Source organism: Euprymna scolopes, chromosome 46, assembly GCF_053919585.1.
Source record: "Euprymna scolopes isolate OS-2025 chromosome 46, ASM5391958v1, whole genome shotgun sequence".
Lineage (NCBI taxonomy): Eukaryota > Metazoa > Mollusca > Cephalopoda > Sepiida > Sepiolidae > Euprymna > Euprymna scolopes.
Genome location: NC_136527.1, coordinates 3,710,151 through 3,728,582, shown reverse-complemented (window position 1 = coordinate 3,728,582; position 18,432 = coordinate 3,710,151). Strand labels below are relative to the sequence as shown.

Here is an 18,432-nt window from a genome sequence, read left to right as displayed (position 1 = left end):
AATACTTGTAGAACAGGTAGAGGGATGCAACGTTTCATCGATGGGACAGATGCTGAAGCTTAGATGCCAGTTCAGGGCCTATCAGATTAGCGACTCTTTTTTGAACCTTGTCAAGGAGCGAGAGACTAGTAGCAGATACACCAGCCCAAATGTGACAACAATACTCCATACATGGGCGAATGGTGGCCTTATAGATGTACAGGATACTTTCAGGTGTAAGTAGTTTTCTAGCACGGTATGGCAAAAAAAAGAAAAAAAAAAAGAAAAGAAAAAGAAAAAAAAAAGAAAGATGAAAAACATACTGAAGATGAAGTATATCTTCGAAATATATTTATGAATTTCAATATAAATTTCAAACAAAATAAATGTCTGTTTATTTTGTAACTAGTGGGGGTACCCGGCGTTGCCCGAGTGTTTGTTTCCGGGACGGGGGGGGGGGGAGTTTTAAAAAATGTTATGGTAGGTAAGTAGGAAGGATCAAACCCGGAGTCATGAGTAAAAGTAGGAAAATAAAGTGTGAAAAAAAAAAAAAAAACACATCTGCAACGTTAACAGTTCGGCCACCAAGAAAAGTCCATTCCAGTTGTTTAGGAAAAAAAAACAAAAAAAAAAAAAACGACTACGGTAGGTCGGCGCGAACGTGAAAATATAATGTGAATTGTCCAGCACGCTAACCACTACGCCACAGAGCACTGCAGCTTAGTTTAGTGAGTTTAAATAACTTCACATGAAAGAACTACGAAGCCAAACCGGTGTTCTCTTCTCAACTGTTCCTTGTGAACGATCCCCAAACGGTGTTAAGTGGTGGCAGGGGGAGGAGGAATTTATTAGAGAGAAAATATTTTACCACTTCCATTGATCTTAACCGATTTTGGCCGTGACTTCTCAGCAGAAAAAGTATAGAAATCTAAGATTATCGAGGAATTTGAGAAACAATAAGCCTATAACACACCTCAGATATTGTTCTGCCGTTTGTGCATATTATATTTGCATGAAATATCTTGATTTTTAATCCTATTAAGGTCAAAATCCGACGGGAAAAAATGAGTTCATTTTATTTATATAGAGATAATGCGTTGTTTTGACTTCAAACGTATCTAATACATATTTATTTTATTTAAACTCTAAGGAACAAAAATCTTAATGTTTTAAAATTAGTTTAAAGGCAAAGAAGAAAAAAAAAATTATCGGAGTTTAGGAACAACTTTTTTGTGTTTGGTAACAATTATTTGTTATCTATTTGTTTTTTGATCCCCTGGGCAACCAGTTTAGTCGCCGGTAACCCAACAATGAGGCAGGTAGTACTGGGTTACATGGTACCAGTAGCATATGACATGACCTGACATGCATACCTTTAAACAGACAGGTGAGATTTATATTATAGACTAGCGGGGGTGCCTGGTGCTGCCCGGGTGTTTGTCGGTGTATAAAAAAAAAAAAAAATTGGTAGGGAGGTAGGCTTGAACCTGAAGCCTTGAGGGAAATAGCCTGATAACTTACCACAACGCTAGAAGGAGAGAGACGTGATAATGGTTGAAATTAAACGTTAAAAAAAAAAAAAAAAAAAAAAAAAAAAAAAAGCAGGTGTTTAAACAGGAAATTGTGAGTGGAATTCTTTCCAATTGAACTAAGTTAAATTCGTGTACAACCATGTTTAATTTTGGTCCCCCGAGAAAAGGAGGGGTGAACCTGTAAATTCACCCTCGTCCGTTCGTCTGTCCACACTTTTCTCAATAACTACGCCTTGAAATTTTTTAAATTTCACACAAACATTAAACATGATATGAGTAAAAAAAAAAAAAAAAAGTAACAGAACAGATTTTCTGGGAAAACTCCGCCCCCCCCCATAATAAGAAGTTTGGGAAAATGAGTTAAAAATAAAAAAATATACAAAATACTGTTAAAAACCCAACAAATATGTCAACCCATATCATGGTAACATATATTTCTAACGGTATTTTGGGGTTTGTTTTACTGTACACATAGATTCGAAAAAGTTGTCAAAACAAATATATAACAAAGAAATGTTATCAAAGGCAAGATAAGTTACTTTTCTACCAAACTGGATATATTTTTTTGTGTTTTTATTCAATGTAACATGTTTATTCAGCTTGAAAAACATGCAATGTTTACCGATGTATTGGAAAATTCAAGATTTATTTTTGGTTCCCCCCTCCCCCCGACAATTCACCTTGGTCCGTTCGTCTGTCCGCACTTTTCTCAATAACTACGCCTTGGAATTTTTTAAAATTTTGCACAAACATTAAACATGATATGAGTAAAAAAAAAAAAATTAACAGAATGGATTTTCCGGGAAAACTCTGCTTGAACCCCCTAGGGGTACCTTTCAGGTTAAAATGGCTAAAATTGACACTTTTGTGCTTATTAAAAAAAATTGATGCCTTGGATTTTTATAAAACTTTCTGTAAAGTTGCAACTAATTGATTTCTATATATAATTTTGCAGGTTTGTATTACTGTACACAGATTCGAAAAAGTTGTCAAAAAACAAATATATAACAAATAAATGTTATCAAAGGCAAGATAAGTTACTTTTCTACCAAACTGGATAATTTTTTGTGTTTTTATTCAATGTAACATGTTTATTCAGCTCGAAAAACATACAATGTTTTCTGATGTATTGGAAAATTCAAGATGGCGAGTCACTCCCTCTTAACACGGCAAGTTTGGGAAAAGATGTTATAAGTAAAAAACTAGAAAAAATACTATTAAAAACCCGCCGAATATATGTCAACCTATGTCACGGTAACATATATTGAGCGAGTTTTTAACAGTATTTTATCCAGCTTTTTATTTATAACACCTTTTCCAAAACTTACCGTGTTAAAGAGAGAGTCAGACGCCATCTTGAATTTTCTAATACATCGGTAAACACTGTATGCTTTTCAAGCTGAATAAACATGTTACATTGAATAAAAACACGAAAAATATATCCAGTTCGGTAGAAAAGTAACTTATCTTGCCTTTGATAACATTTATTTGTTATATATTTGTTTTTGGACAACTTTTTTGAATCTATGTGTACAGTAATACAAACCCAATTTTGTTTGTCTATACTTCGCAATAACTCTTGGGTGTGTCCCAGGGGCTCTTTTAGGGCTAATAAAAACACTCCATTTTTTGGGAATATTTTACCATATTTGGCCAAAATTTTCTCTGCATGTCTATTTAGCAGTTTTGCATGGTGCTGAACTCAAATTTAAATATGTTAAGGCCTTGAAGACATGGGGGAGGCAAATGATGGACTTAGTCATTTCTTTTTTTGCATGGTGCAGAATTCAAATTTACAAATGTTAAGGCCTAAAACTGCACTGTTTGTTCATTTTCACCAGAATTTGACGTCCCCTGGGGACTTTGGGGGCTAAATGGGAGGGGATAGGGTGGGGGGAGCAAATGCTGAACTTAGTCATTTTTTTTTATGCCTCGTTCACTGTTTTGTTCTGATGGATATAGTAAAAAAAAAGTCCAGTTCTTGTTTAGATTTCAACCTAATTGATGCACCGTCTGTGGTTGTGACTGATTGTCAGGTGGTTCTACAGGCGTGTTATTGGGTGCGATAGGGTCACAGGAGAATTTAGGTGGCTCCGTGTAACCCTGTGCCGCATGGATTTTAAAATGTCTACACAAGAGAGCCTGCGTTGCAAACGATCTGGTACAGATGTGACACTTGAACGGCCGAATCCCCGTGTGGATGGTAATGTGTTCCTTGAGGGATCCGGCTCGCGAGAATGCTGACCCACAGGCGTAGCACTGGAAAGCTTTGACCCCAGTGTGCACCTGACCATGTTTCTTGAGGTCGCTGCGCTGCAGGAATGCTGCAGGGCAGGAGGTGCATTTGAACGGTTTGATGCCGAGATGGATCTTTTTGTGTCGTTTTAGCCGGCTCATGGTTGTAAACGATACTCCACAGATGTCGCATTTTTGCGGTTTTATTCCGCTGTGGAGAGCGTAGTGCTGGTTTAACGAATGCCGGCGGGCAAAAGCAGCGGGGCACTCGGTACATTTAAAGGGCTTTTCGCGCGAGTGGATCCGGCTGTGTTTGACGAGATCGCTCCGTTGCGAAAATGCTGTGTCACATGACGGACACGAAAAGGGCTTGATCCCAGAATGAAAGAGATGATGCCGATTTAAAAGACTGAACGTCGAGAACGAAGAATCACAATATTGGCACGAGTATGGTTTTTGATCAGTATGAGACATCGCATGTTGCTTCAATGAGCTCCGTCGGGCGAATGCAGCCGAGCAGATCTCGCAGTGAAAATCCTTCTCCCCTGTATGTGTCTTGCGATGCTTCATCAGGTCACTCTTTTGGATGAATGCTGCGGGGCAGAGGTCACATATATGTGGACGAACGCCAGAGTGGATCAGCGCGTGCCTACGAAGCAGCTGCTGGGTGGAGAAGGCGGATGTACACGACACCACAGAGCAGCGAAACGGCTTGATCCCCGAATGGTTCATCTTGTGGAGCTTCAACGAACTGTTCCGAGAGAATGCGGCAGGACAAAGGTCACACCCAAAGGGCTTTTCTCCAGTGTGAACGCGTCGGTGCTTGACAAGGTCGCTGTTTTGTGAAAATGAAGACGAGCAAAGGTCACATTGGAAGGGTTTTGTTTCATTGTGTATCGTCATGTGTCGACGCAGGAGATAGTCGGTACTGAAAGCTGAGCCGCACGTCGTACATTGGTATGGTCGCAAGGGTGCCGCGGTTTCTTCAGTCATTATAAGACGTTGTTCCAGAAGGTATGATGAGGAGTTCTAAGATTTCGGATGGGACAGTCACTTTGCAGATACTCATAAAATTTGTTGGTTTACATTACATTTAAATTTCTGCATGCGATAATAAATTTTTAGCATCTATCCCCATTCCATTGATTTTTTAAATAATAAGGAGTTTTAAGATTTCCGAATCAGATTTTTTTTTAACGGTTTCTTTGGGCAATGAATGAGAGGTTAACATGGATCCATGGCTTGTTAATTAACAGTTCCAAGTGACATTTATTCCAAGGATTTTTTTTCACTGGTCATCAAGAACAAAGTAAGGAAATCTGTAAAAGAAATAAAAAAAGAGAAAAACTTTAGAAAATAATTTTTTTTTTTTTACAGGGGGGGGGGGTCAGTGCTTATCTAAGGTCAAATGTCATTCGGCCTAACTTGAATCGAAAAAAGAAAATTGAGCGAATTTGTTTTCTCCATCTTGTATTCAACGTTCTGAAAAGACTTAATTGTTTTAAAACGATTGTAATTCAAACAAATAGATAGAGTGAAAAAAGTCTATAAAAGTGAAATTTTAGATGTAGGTTCCATAAAAGTGAAATTTTAGATGTAGGTTCCTTGAACATGGATCAAACTTTTTAACTTGATTTGAGCCCAAAACAATAAATGTTAAAAAAAAATTTGATCTCTCAGCCAAGTTTTAGTTTAAATATTTGAAATTTCGGGTTTGTATTACTGTACACATAGATTCGAAAAAGTTGTCAAAAAACAAATATATAACAAATAAATGTTATCAAAGGCAAGATAAGTTACTTTTCTACCAAACTGGATACATTTTTTTTTGTTTTTATTCAATGTAACATATTTATTCAGCTCAAAAAACATGCAGTGTTTACCGATGTATTGGAAAATTCAAGATGGTGCCCGACACTCTCTTTAACATGGTAAGTTTGGGAAAAGGTGTTATAAATAATAAACTAGACAAAATACTATTAAAAAAAACACCAAATATATGTCAACTTATGTCACGGTAACATATAATGAGCAAATTTCTAACAGTATTTTGTCTAGTTTATTATTTATAACATCTTTTCCTGAACTTACCGTGTTAAAGAGAGAGTCGGGCGCCATTTTGAATTTTCCAATACATCAGTAAACACTGTATGCTTTTCGAGCTGAATAAACATGTTACATTGAATAAAAACACGAAAAATATATCCAGTTAGGTAGAAAAGTAACTTATCTTGCCTTTGATAACATTTATTTGTTATATATTTGTTTTTTGACAACTTTTTCGAATCTATGTGTACAGTAATACAAACCCGAAATTTTACATAAAATGTATTCAGACATAGGGCAGGCTTTTTAATCGGTTTTCGGACGAAAATTTCGCTACCAACGGTTCGAAGTTCAAAAGATTTGACCTTTGCGGTCTCTAGCAAACTACTAAGCCAATTTTGGGTTTAAGCATTTGAAATTTTTACATAAAAGGTATTCAGACATGCAGCAAGCTTTTCAATCAGTTTTTGGGCAAAAATTTGGCTTCCAAGGTCAAAGTTGAAAGAGTTGACCTTTGCAGACTCTACCAATTAAAAAAAAATTCAGGTAAAATGAATAACTGATGCACCAAAGCATTAAAAACTACGTAACACACACGCACGCACATGAACCACATTTTTTTTTTTTAACTTTCTTGTCATTTCAAATGTCTGCTAAAGGTTCCTACGCGATGTAATAAGTCACTTCACACTTCACTATAAAAAAAAAACAATACTAAAGGCGGTGAAATGGCGTAAAGTAATTCCAGGGTCCAGGCGTTCATACCACGCAAACGGTAAATTTGTGACGGGTTTGATTATCAGATTCGGGTGCTAATGCACTTACTGATCCGGACGATTTTTTTTTACATCGTATTTCCAAGTTTAATTAAAGTTTTATGATATGTTTTTTTTTTATTAAATTATAAGGTTAAAGTACAGAATAGGTACAAAACACCTTCCCCTCCCCATGTTAAGAATGGCTTTTTAAATAATAACGTTATTATTTCAGCACGGATCAATAAGTGCACTGCATGAGTAGCCAAATTCGTTGTCAGCAACCTCGACCACTTCTACAAAACCAAATTAGAGTGGTCGGTGGTGTTGACTGGTGTTCTTTTGTAGCGTAAGGTAATATTTACCCATAAATTATATAGTAGTTTCATTCATTAATAGTTTCATTCATAAATTATATAATAGTTTCATTCATTAATAGTTTCATTCATAAATTATATAGTAGTTTCATTCATAAAACGTATAAATGAACGTAAAAAAAAATATTAAGTCATTAATTTTTAATCCAACAGAAGAGGAAGTCTCAATATTGATACCGTGTCTTCGTGCGAAAAGAAAAATGTCGAAATGTTTACCTTTCTTCGCATATTTAATTTATTTTCCACATTCGGCTTTGCCCCCTTGTATATCACAATTTCTACTGGTCCCTTTCACGTTGGCTGGTTAATCGGAAAACCATTTCGACATGAACGTGAAATATTAAAAATAAACTGCTAGGTCGGCCATGTCAACAAAGGGGAGATAACTCCGCTGGAAAAAATGGCGAGACCTGTCAGTCAGTATGGAGTTATCTTTCTTTGTTTTTGTTTTTTGTTTTTAACATTAATCTACCACGTAATATCTAAGAGAAAAAATAAAATGAAATAAGAATTATACATTACCCCCCCCCCACAAAAAAAACAAAAAAACAGTAAAATAATAACGTTTTAAAAATAATTTAGGCGATTCACAAGCATATGCGACCCTGAGTCTGCCGGTACCGGTGTTAGGTGAAAACGTCGCCTCCATGTGAAAATGTTCCGATTATCGAACCGGACTTCCTCTTTTTTTTTTTTTCTTTTTTTTTTACACAGGTAGTCACCACTTATCAAGGCCCGGAGGCCACTCGGGGATAAGGGTTATTGTGTGTACAGTACGTTAGTGTTGGAGATTTGATAAAGTGTCTTATTTTTTTTTTTTTTTTACATAGGCATCACCAAATTATCAAGGCCAAGAGGCCACTCAAGGATAAGGGTTAAAGAGTGTACAGTAGAAATTGGACAATATAGTAATCATTAGTAATGAAAATTTGGTAAACTTGATAACTTATATGGAACGGCTCATCAAGAAATTATTTACGTTAGACTTGAAGACAACCATATTGTAGTCAGCCGGAAAGCAGGAAAACGGAAGACAATTCCACAGGCGTGCAGTTCTAAGAAAGAAGCTTTGTTCATGGAATCTACGTTTAGGTTTAGGCACAGATAAAGAGTGGGGGAAATTATTGATAGTGTTTACAGCTAGTCTAGTGTTTCTTGTGAAAGTCAAGACAGTGGGGAGGGGACACGTTAGGTGAAAGACAAACTCGCAACATCTCTTCTGTGAGAAAGAGGTTGCAGGGAAGAGGAAAGGACATCTACGAGGCTATGAAGTCTATTTTGAACCCTATCAAGGCAGGACAAGTCCTTTCTAGCAGCTCCTGCCCAGATGTGGCAACAGTATTCCATCCTTGGACGTACCTGGCTCTTATATAGATAGAAAATTGCATCAGCAGGTAGATATCTACTGGATCAATAGAAAGATCCCACCATTTTTCCAGCGGCCTTGGCAACAGATTTGATGTATGTGTTCCATTTAAGATCAGGAGTAATGGTCAAGCCCAGAAGCTTGTCAAAACTTGAGGCCTCCTGAAGACGAGAGCCATTCATTTCAATTGATGCCAGCTGTGGATCAGAATGTTGATGATGTAAAGAAAGAAGCTTGGTTTTAGATGCATTAAAAGTAACCAGCCAGGAGGCGGTTCATCAGGAATTTGTTCACATTGGACTTGAAGACATCCAGGTTGTAGTCAGATGAGAAACAGGCAACCGGAACAGAGTTCCACAGGCGTGCACTTCTAAGAAAGAAGCTTTGTTCATGGAATCTACGTTTTGATTTTGGCACAGATAAGGAGTGGGAGTTTTAAATAAATAAACAAATTGGGCGCTTCTGCACTATTAGGACAAAATTTCGGAAATCGTAAAACTGAATTTCACACAAAAACAATAGTATCTACGTATTCCTCGTATTTTTAGGAAAGTTTAGTGCTTCTACACTTTATTGCCGAAATTGGAGATGCCATTTTATTTCACGCACCTGCTGTCCAAATTTAGGGGAGAAATCAGTATTTTAAACTATGGCCGAAGTATGAAATAAATAACAAAAAAATTAAACTTCCGGAAAGAACTTTGAAAATAAAATGAAAGAGAACATATATCCGTAATTGTTTAATTGGAAATGTTTCGATTTAATGGCAAATATGAAGAATTACTCCACCCTCGAAAATTCCTTTCAAATTATCACTCAAATAGGTTTTCGGGGTCGCTGAAAACGAAAATAATGTTTAAAATTACGGCAAACGAGTAGTTTCCAAGATATGAAGAGATGTTAGTTTTAAAAAGTGGAGGATCACTTTTCTATATTAATTTAACGTAAAATGAGCACCCACTTTGTAGCCACGATTTTCCGGGGGTGGGGGGACTTTCTTTCCACCCTCGAAAATTCCTTTCAAATTATCACTCGAATAGGTTTTCGGGGTCGCTGAAAACGAAAATAATGTTTAAAATTACGGCAAACGAGTAGTTTCCAAGATATGAAGAAATGTTAGTTTTTAAAAAGTGGGGGATCACTTTTCTATATTAATTTTACATAAAATCAGCACCCACTTTGTAGCCACGATTTTCCGGGGGGGGGGACTTTCTTTCCACCCTCGAAAATTCCTTTCAAATTATCACTCGAATAGATTTTCGGGGTCGCTGAAAACGAAAATAATGTTTAAAATTACGGCAAACGAGTAGTTTCCAAGATATGAAGAAATGTTAGTTTTAAAAAGTGGGGGATCACTTTTCTATATTAATTTAACGTAAAATGAGCACCAACTTTGTAGCCACGATTTTTCCGGGAGTGGGGGGGGGGGACTTTTTTCCACCCCCGAAAATTCCTTTAAAATTAACACCTTTGTAGGTTTTCGGGATCGCTGAAAACGAAAATAACGTTTAAAATTACGGCAAACGAGTAGTTTCCAAGATATGAAGAAATGTTAGTTTTTAAAAAGTGGGGGATCACTTTTCTATATTAATTTTACATAAAATCAGCACCCACTTTGTAGCCACGATTTTCGGGGGGGGGGGAGACTTTCTTTCCACCCTCGGAAAATCCTTTAAAATTACCATTAACGTTAAAAATTCCAAGAAACAAGTAGTTTCTAAGATATGAAGAAATGCACTCACTTTACGGTCACCTTTTCTTTTTGAGGGGGGTAGGAAAGACTGCCAGTTTGTTTTTCGTTCTTTTTTTTTTGGAGGTGGGATATTCAATTATAGAACTTGTATAGTTTTTTTAACCGGTGCTTATGCAGTTTAATTAACCATTTTAACGTAAGTAACGCGCCGACATTAACCGAGCAGAAGTACTGTTTAATAAACAGTTCTTCTGCTCAAAACAGCTAATTAAACTGCATAAGCACCTGTTCAAAAACAATACAAGTTCTATAATTGAATATCCCCTCCAAAAAAAGAACGAAAAACGAACCGGCAGTCCCCACGCCCCTCAAAATATTATTAAAAACAGAAAATGAAATGACATATTCATAATTGTTTAAACTGGACAATCCCCATTTGAAAAGCAAAACATTTATTGTATAAAAATTTATCAAAATATTGTAAAAATATTTATCGAAAAGTTTGCGTAAGAAAATATAATTTTAATAAAACAATTTTGTAATGAAAGCAACATTGGATTTTTATGAAATATTTTTTTTGTTTGTTTATTTTTTGTTTTGTGTGTGTGTGTGTGTGTGTGTGTGTGTGTGTGTGTGTGTGTGTGTGTGTGTGTGTGTGTGTGTGTTTTTGTGTTTTTTTTTTTTTGAACAAATAATTTTATACATTTTTTTTAATTAAAGCAACTTTGAAGTGTCAATATAATAAATGTTAATTTTAGGTAAATTTATTCTTTCTCTTTCTGGAAGCAATCGTTCGCCAGTTTAATCTTTTTGTTATTTATTTCATGCTTCGGCCATAGTATATAATATAATGATTTCTCCCCTGGATTTAGACAGCAGGTGTGATTGAAATAAAATGGCATCTCCAATTTCGGCAATAAAGTGTAGAAGCACCAAAATTTTTTATTAATAAAAATAAAAAATAGAGTTTGATAAAAACGATCGTAAAACATATGAGAGTTCAAAAAGGAGGTAATTTTCCGTTTTGATTGAAACAAGATGGCGGCAATTTGGTAGATGTTTACTTTAACTACAACAGAACACCGACCAATAAAATTTGGTTTTCATAGGTTTTCAGGTCGCTGACAACGAGTCTGATATTCAGACCCGTCGCAAATTTACCGTTTGCATGGTATTAACCCCTGGACCCCCGCACTATTTTGTACCATCTCACTGCCTTTGTTTACGCTATTCTTACTCTTTCTTTTTTTTTAGGGAGAGTATTCAATTATAGAACTTGTGCTTCTGTAGCAGTGTCAGAAATCGACAGTAAAAATTTGCGGTAAACACTGGAATATTTAGACTTACTGTCTTTCTGTTAAGTTTGCAAGTTGAAACAAGTAACGTAGAAAGCAATACAAATGACGACTCAACAAACAAAGGTAGATCAAATAAGAAGTGTATTAGGAAAAGGTATATTTACAGGATATTTACATAATGGTGTCAAATAAGAGAGTCTTTGCTGGAGAAACATATCTGCTCTCGGCGGCCTTCGGTGGCTTCTGGTGAACACACACTCAGACTAACCGAGTCTTCCTATTTATGTGTAATTACTATCCACATATGCAAATGAATGTGTGCCACCACAACACTTTCGAAGCTTATAACTTCTTTAAAAATGTAATTCAAATCCTAGTTTGTTTTTTTTTTAATTAAAGGAGCAAAGACCAAAATTTTAGAAAAATAACAGGTTTAATGGCAAATCATGCAATATTTGTTTTTTTAAATCGGTTTTCTTTAAAAAAGATTTAAAGAAAATCAACGAAATTTTACTTCCTTCGATTATAAAAAATATATAGAAATTCCAAAAAAAATCACTTACCTATAAAAATACTATTCGATGAGTAGTTCAATTGTTCATTAAGAATTTATCCATATTTATACTTATATTCTATGTCCTTTTTAAATAAAATTATTTTTTAAACAAGGATTAAAAAACAACGCAAACTCACATATTTTTAACTGTTCAAATAAAGGGAGACAAGTCTGATTTTATTCGTCTTTATTTGCCTGAAAGGGACATAATTTATATGTCTTTTTAATGCGTGCTGTAAACCAAAATTAGTATTTTTGTCCTCTATGAATGTGTGCCACCACAACAGATAGTTATGACAATTAATTTGCCACACAAAAATGCATAAGATAAAATCTATTCTGTGACCTTTCTCCAAATAACATTTTTTTTATAAAGGAGTCACTACTTATCAAGGCCCGGAGGCCACTCGAGGAAAATAGTTAATGAGTGTACCGTAGTCAATGAGATTTTATTCGTCTTTATATTCCGGTGCCTGAAAGGGACATAATTTATATGTCCTTTTAATGCGTGCTGTAAACCAAAATTAGTATTTTGGTCCTCTGTACTTAAAAACCGAACACATTCACTTATAAGTTTTTATCATTAAACAAAAAAATTGACTGATTTTTTTTATTTTTCTTTATTTTCTTAAATGAAATACATGAGGTTTTGATTGATATATTTTAATACTTCTTTATCGACTGAATTTCTTTTTTTTTTAATATCTAAAAAAAGAAAACATTGAATGAAATAAAAAAATTGTTGTAAGCGTCCCATATTTACGAGGGCCGTGCAATAAGTAATGCCCCTGACCCACTTCCCATAGCAGTAGAGCAACGAAACTTGGCACAGTTATTAGTCTTCCTCTACATAGGAACCACCCAGAGTTATGTATTTCTCCCATCGTTTGATGCAGCTCTGGAGACCATTTTTGTAGAACACCCCAGGTTGGTCCTCCAACCACGACGTGACTTCAGAAATCAAGGCTGCATCATCTGGGAAACGCTTTCCTTTCAAAAACAACTTCATGGCTGGGAAGAGGTGAATGTCAGAGGGTGTAAGGTCAGGAAAGAAGGGAGGATGGGGAAGATTTCATAACCACATGCTCATGCTTCTGATCTGACGACATGCGAGTTGTGGACCGGAGCATTGTCCTGCAGGAGGAGGGTACCTTTGCTGATCTTGCCCCGCCTCTTGATTTTGATAGCTTCCCTTGATTTCCTCAAAAGTGAAGCATAATAGGTTCCTGTAATTGTGGTACCCTTTGCCAGGAAATCTGTCATCACTACTTCGTCCTTGTCCCAGAAAACTGTGAGCATGACCTTGCCAGCAGAGGGCTGCACCCTTGCCTTCTTTGGAGGTGGTGAAACCAAGTGCTTCCACTGCATTGACTGGGCTTTGGTCTCTGGATCATAGTGATGGACCCAGGTTTCATCCTGTGTAATCAGTCTTTTGAAAAACTTTGACTCATCTTCTTGGCACATTTCCGAATTCATCCTCAAGCACTCGACGCGTTCTCGCTTCTGGAATGGTGTGAGCAACCTGGGAATCCATCTGGCAGACACCTTATGCATATGCAAATGGTCATGAATGATAGTTTCCACAGACCCTGTACAAATCTTGACATCTTGGACTATTTGGCGAATAGTAATGCACCGATCTTCCAAAATGGCAGCCTCAACTTGACGGACAGATGTCTCATCAATAACAGAAGGGGGGGGGGTGACCAGGTCTGGGAGCTGTTTCCACAGACTTCCGGCCATGTTTTAATTGACAATGCCAGCGTTTTACAAGGTCATATGATGGGGCATTATCATGATAAGTTTCTTTCATTTCATCAAAAGTCTCCTGTGGTGTGCGTCCTTTCAAATACAAAAACCGGATCACTGCTCGACATTCAACAGGCTCCATTTCACACCTGAGTCAGTTCAAACACCTGTAAAACAGAAACCACAATTAGTTCAAAGCTGTAATTTGCCACATAACCCGTAGAGATATAAATCATTCCACATGCAAAATTTCAGCTAGATCAGACAACTGGAAGTGGGTCAGGGCATTACTTATTGCACGCCCCTTGTACTTGACATCCTATGCATAACATAAGCTTCCATTTCAAAAAAAGAAAAAAAATCAACGTGGTTTTTTTTAAAAAAAAAAGGTTTTACAGGTAAATTTCCAAATCTTTTTTTTGTTTTAAATTAGAATATTTTATTTATTGATCTTTTATCTTCAATTTGTGATATATAAAACTTTGGTACATAAATTATTAAGATTTTAATAGACATTTCAAAATGGGGAAGGGGGGTGAATTTAAAAAAAAAACGTTTGTCTAAAATATTATATTTCGTTTATTAGAAAGAACATAAAATTTCACATTGACCCTGAAAATATCTTAAAAATTGAACCAATAGAAAAATTTTGATGGATTTTTAAAGTTTAAAAATTGAAAAATATTTAACTCGTAAAATTCAATTGATTTCATTACGTAAAAAAAAAAATGGCTTCATGAAGGCGTGCTGGCACTTTGTAAACACTGTTTTAAAAAAAATAAAAAAACAATATGTCTATTATTTTTTAAACAACTTTAATAGTTTATTTTGGAAGTATATTCCATGAAGAAAATAAACAAGCAACTTTAAAAGAGAAATTACGAGTTTTTTTTAATATTTTATTCGCAGTTTCGTGTTAGGGGTGTAAAATAATTCCCTAAAAATTCTGATACACCTAGTGCTTCTGCAGTTTAATTTACCGTTTTCCCATAAGTAACACGCCCATATGAACCGAGCAGCAGAACTTTTAATTTTTCACAAAAATTCTGTTTACGTTGGGTGAGGAGGGGATGGAGGCGCAAGGTGGGGAACGATGCCCCCCCCCCACACACACGTAAATAGATTTTTGGGGAAAATGAAATGGTTCTTCTGCTCGGTGTATGTCGGCATGTTTTTGTAAACCGCTAGTGAAAATGAGGTGAAAACTATTTTTTTTTTATTTTATGTAAAGTATTTCATCTAATTACAAATGAGAAGAAAACGACTTATCAGCCACAAATTTAATTGTGATATTCGTTGTCAGCATACCTGAAAACCGGGTTTGTATTACTGTACATATAGATTCGAAAAAGTTGGCACAAAACAAATATATAACAAATAAATGTTATCAAAGGCAAGATAAGTTACTTTTCTACCTAACTGGATGTGTTTTTAGTGTTTTTATTTAATGTAACATGTTTATTCAGCTCGAAAAACATACAATGTTTACCGATGTATTGGAAAATTTATAATGGCACTCGACTCTCTCTTTAAGGCGATAAGTTTGGGAAAATGAGTTATAAATAAAAAAAAACAGACAAAATACTGTTAGAAACTCCTTCAATATATGTTACCGTGATATGGGCCGACATATATTCGGCAGGTTTTAACATTATTTTGACCGTTTTTGTTTATTTATAACTCTTTTTCCCAAACTTACCATCTCCAAGAGAGAGTCGGGCGCCATTTTGAATTTTCCAAGACATTAAAAAAATGAAAATATCGCAATAAAGTTTAAATTGTATGTATCCGTTATAGAACAAAGTTCTCCGGAAAAAAATTTCACTGGATGTCATCAAGTATTTTTTTTTTTTTTACAGCGGAAAAACATGTTTTTATGAGAGAGCGTTGAAGGCGGACATCTTGGATTTATAAAAAAAATTTGTTTGAATTTTAGAAATGACAAAGGGAGTTAACTCCAGTTAAAGCGCTGACACTCCTTCCCATCTTTAATACTAGCTAAATCGAACATTTTGCTCGGTATCAGGGTTTGTACACATAGATTCGAAAAAGTTGTCAAAAAACAAATATATAACAAATAAATGTTATCAAAGGCAAGATAAGTTACTTTTCTACCTAACTGGATATATTTTTATGGCCCGGAGTTTTTTTTGGTTAGTTTATAGATGGAGAAGGGGTGAAGGAAATGAGGCCATCGAGGTCACAACAAAGAATACATTTAATTGATAATGTTTGAAGTATGTAGAATCTGACTCCATGCAATTAAGGACAGACGAATATTGAAGGTTGAGAACCGGTTTTATTTATTAATGACAGTTTTAATTAGAAGAGGTAAAGTGTTCGTAGGATGTTTGTAATTGTGTATGCATTGATAAGGAGTGAAGTTTTGTAGGCCTGTATAATTTAACAAAGAAAGAATGTTCGTAAGCGTACTTATCTTTTCGGACGATGAGGTTGGTAAGTGGGTGGCCGGTCGTGCTACTGTCGGTGATATGTGTCCTGGCTTTTAACTTGGAAGCGGCGACTTCTTTCATCAACCTCTAGCAGCACGGCGTCTTCGCCTCCTATCTTTTTCTCCTTTTTTATTTTTGGTTTGTGTGAAATAGACATTGTTTAGAATTGAAGGCGTTCTGGCCCATAAGTTGAGAGCGTAGTCGGCTTCAGTTCACTGGTGCCTTATTTCTTTTTCTTCTTCATCTCCTTAGGTCGGGTGGGAGAATCCGTCCGTGCGTTCACTGATGCAGCTGGGCGAATCTCCTCTCTTTTCTTACTTGTCCCCTCATTTTATAGTGACAAACCGGCTCCCAGCAACTGTGATATTTTAGGCCTTTATTTTCGGCGCGGAGCTCTGCCATTGGTTGATAATTCTTTTGTGGTTATCTTATTTTTCTTTTTCCAAACGGAAGCGATGCGTGGAGCCATGTGCAAAAGAGGATTTTTCATTTTGTCTCTTATGCTGGAGACGTTAGCATCCGGTTGGCATGTTCCCACATTTTTCGTGTTTTTATTCAATGTAACATGTTTATTCAGCTCGAAAAGCATACAGTGTTTACCGATGTATTGGAAAATTCAAAATGGCTCTCGACACTCTCTTTAACACGGTAAGTTCAGGAAAAGATGTTATAAATAATAAACTAGACAAAATACTGTTAGAAATTCGCTCATTATATGTTACCGTGACATAAGTTGACATATATTCGGTGTTTTTTAAATAGTATTTTATCTAGTTTATTATTTATAACACCTTTTCCCAAACTTACCATGTTAAAGAGAGTGTCGGGCGCCATTTTGAATTTTCCAATACATCGGTAAACACTGTATGTTTTTCGAGCTGAATAAACATGTTACATTGAATAAAAAACACGAAAAATATATCCAGTTTGGTAGAAAAGTAACTTATCTTGCCTTTGATAATATTTATTTGTTATATATTTGTTTTTTGACAACTTTTTCGAATCTATGTGTACAGTAATACAAACCAGAAATTTTTTTTCAGAGAACTTCGTTCCATAACGCATACATACAATTTAAACTTTTTTCGATATTTTCATTTTTTTAATGTCTTGACTAAACTGTACAAGTACCTATTTGTTATATTTTGTGTATCAGAATTTTTGTAGGAATTTTTGACACCCCTAACACGCAATTGCGAATAAAATATAAAAAAAAACTCGTAATTTCTCTTTTAAAAGTGGGTTGTTTATTTTCTTTATGGATTATACTTCCAAAATAAACTATTAAAGTTGTTTTAAAAGTAATAGAAATATTTTTTTTAAACAGTAATGAAATTAATTGCATTTTACGAGCTCAGTATTTTTCAATTTTAAAATTTTAAAAATCTATCAAAATTTTTCTATTGGTTCAATTTTTACGATATTTTCAGGGTCAATGTGAAATTTTATGCTCTTTCCAATAAACCGAATATAATATTTTAGACAAAGGTTTTTTTAATTAACGCCCCCCCCCCATTTTGAAACGTCTATTAAAAAGTAAATAATTAATTTACTCACCAAAGTTTTTTATCACAAATTGAAAATAAAAGATCAATAAATAATATATTCTAATTTAAAACAAAAAAAGAACAGTTTTTTTTTGGAAATTTACCTGTAAAGTCCGAAGTTTAAAACCTTTAAAAAAAAAACAAAAAAAACACACCTTGTTTGTACTTTTTTTTTTTAATGAAACCTTGGTCCTTGCTCCTTTAATTGAAAAAAAAAAAATTAGGGTTTGAATTACATTTTCGAGTAGTTATAAGCTTGGACAGACAGGGGGTCGAATTATTCAATATTTTTCACGAAGTTTCTGACACACCTATGTGTACAGTAATACAAACCCTTTTGGCCGTGTTTTGGTTCAGTCAGAAAATAAATAAATAAATAAATAATTAAAAAGGTTTTAAATTTTAGTTTATTTCGCGAGATTACGAAATTAGTTTCATTCATAAATTATATAATAGTTTCATTCATAAATTTCTATCAACGTAAAATAGTAAAAAGGTTTTCAGTCATTAATTTTTAATCCAATAGACACAAGCCGAGAAGAGGAAGTCTCAATATTGATACCATGTTTTCGGGCGAAAAGAAAAATGTCGAAATGTTTACCTTTCTTCGCATATTTAATTCCTTTTCCACATTTGGCTTTGTCCTCTTGTATATCACAATTTCTACTGATCCCTTTAACGTTGGCTGATTAATCGGATAAAACCATTTCGACATGAACGTGAAATATTAAAGATAAACTGCTGGGTCGGCCATGTCAGTAAAGGGGAGATAACTCCACTGGCAAATATAGCGAGACCTGTCAGTCTGTATTGAGTTATCTTTCTTCTTAGAGGCTTACAATGCAG

General features: G+C 35.1%; 1 protein-coding gene across 2 annotated transcripts; it reads right to left on the bottom strand.

Moving 5' to 3' along the window:
• Nucleotides 1–2,045: 2,045 nt before the first annotated feature.
• LOC145271269 (uncharacterized) lies at nt 2,046–18,373 on the bottom strand. Of its 2 annotated transcripts, none has more exons than XM_080126827.1 (2): nt 18,188–18,373; nt 2,046–5,065 (listed from the first exon to the last, which is right to left on the bottom strand). In XM_080126827.1, the coding sequence occupies exon 2, from the start codon at nt 4,737–4,739 to the stop codon at nt 3,504–3,506; it is 1,236 nt and encodes a 411-aa protein (XP_079982953.1). In that variant the 5' UTR covers nt 4,740–5,065; nt 18,188–18,373; the 3' UTR covers nt 2,046–3,503. The 2 variants fall into 2 exon arrangements, with proteins under 2 accessions (XP_079982953.1, XP_079982952.1); XM_080126826.1 differs by lacking the exon at nt 18,188–18,373 and adding an exon at nt 7,141–7,531.
• Between the last annotated feature and the right edge of the window lie 59 nt (nt 18,374–18,432).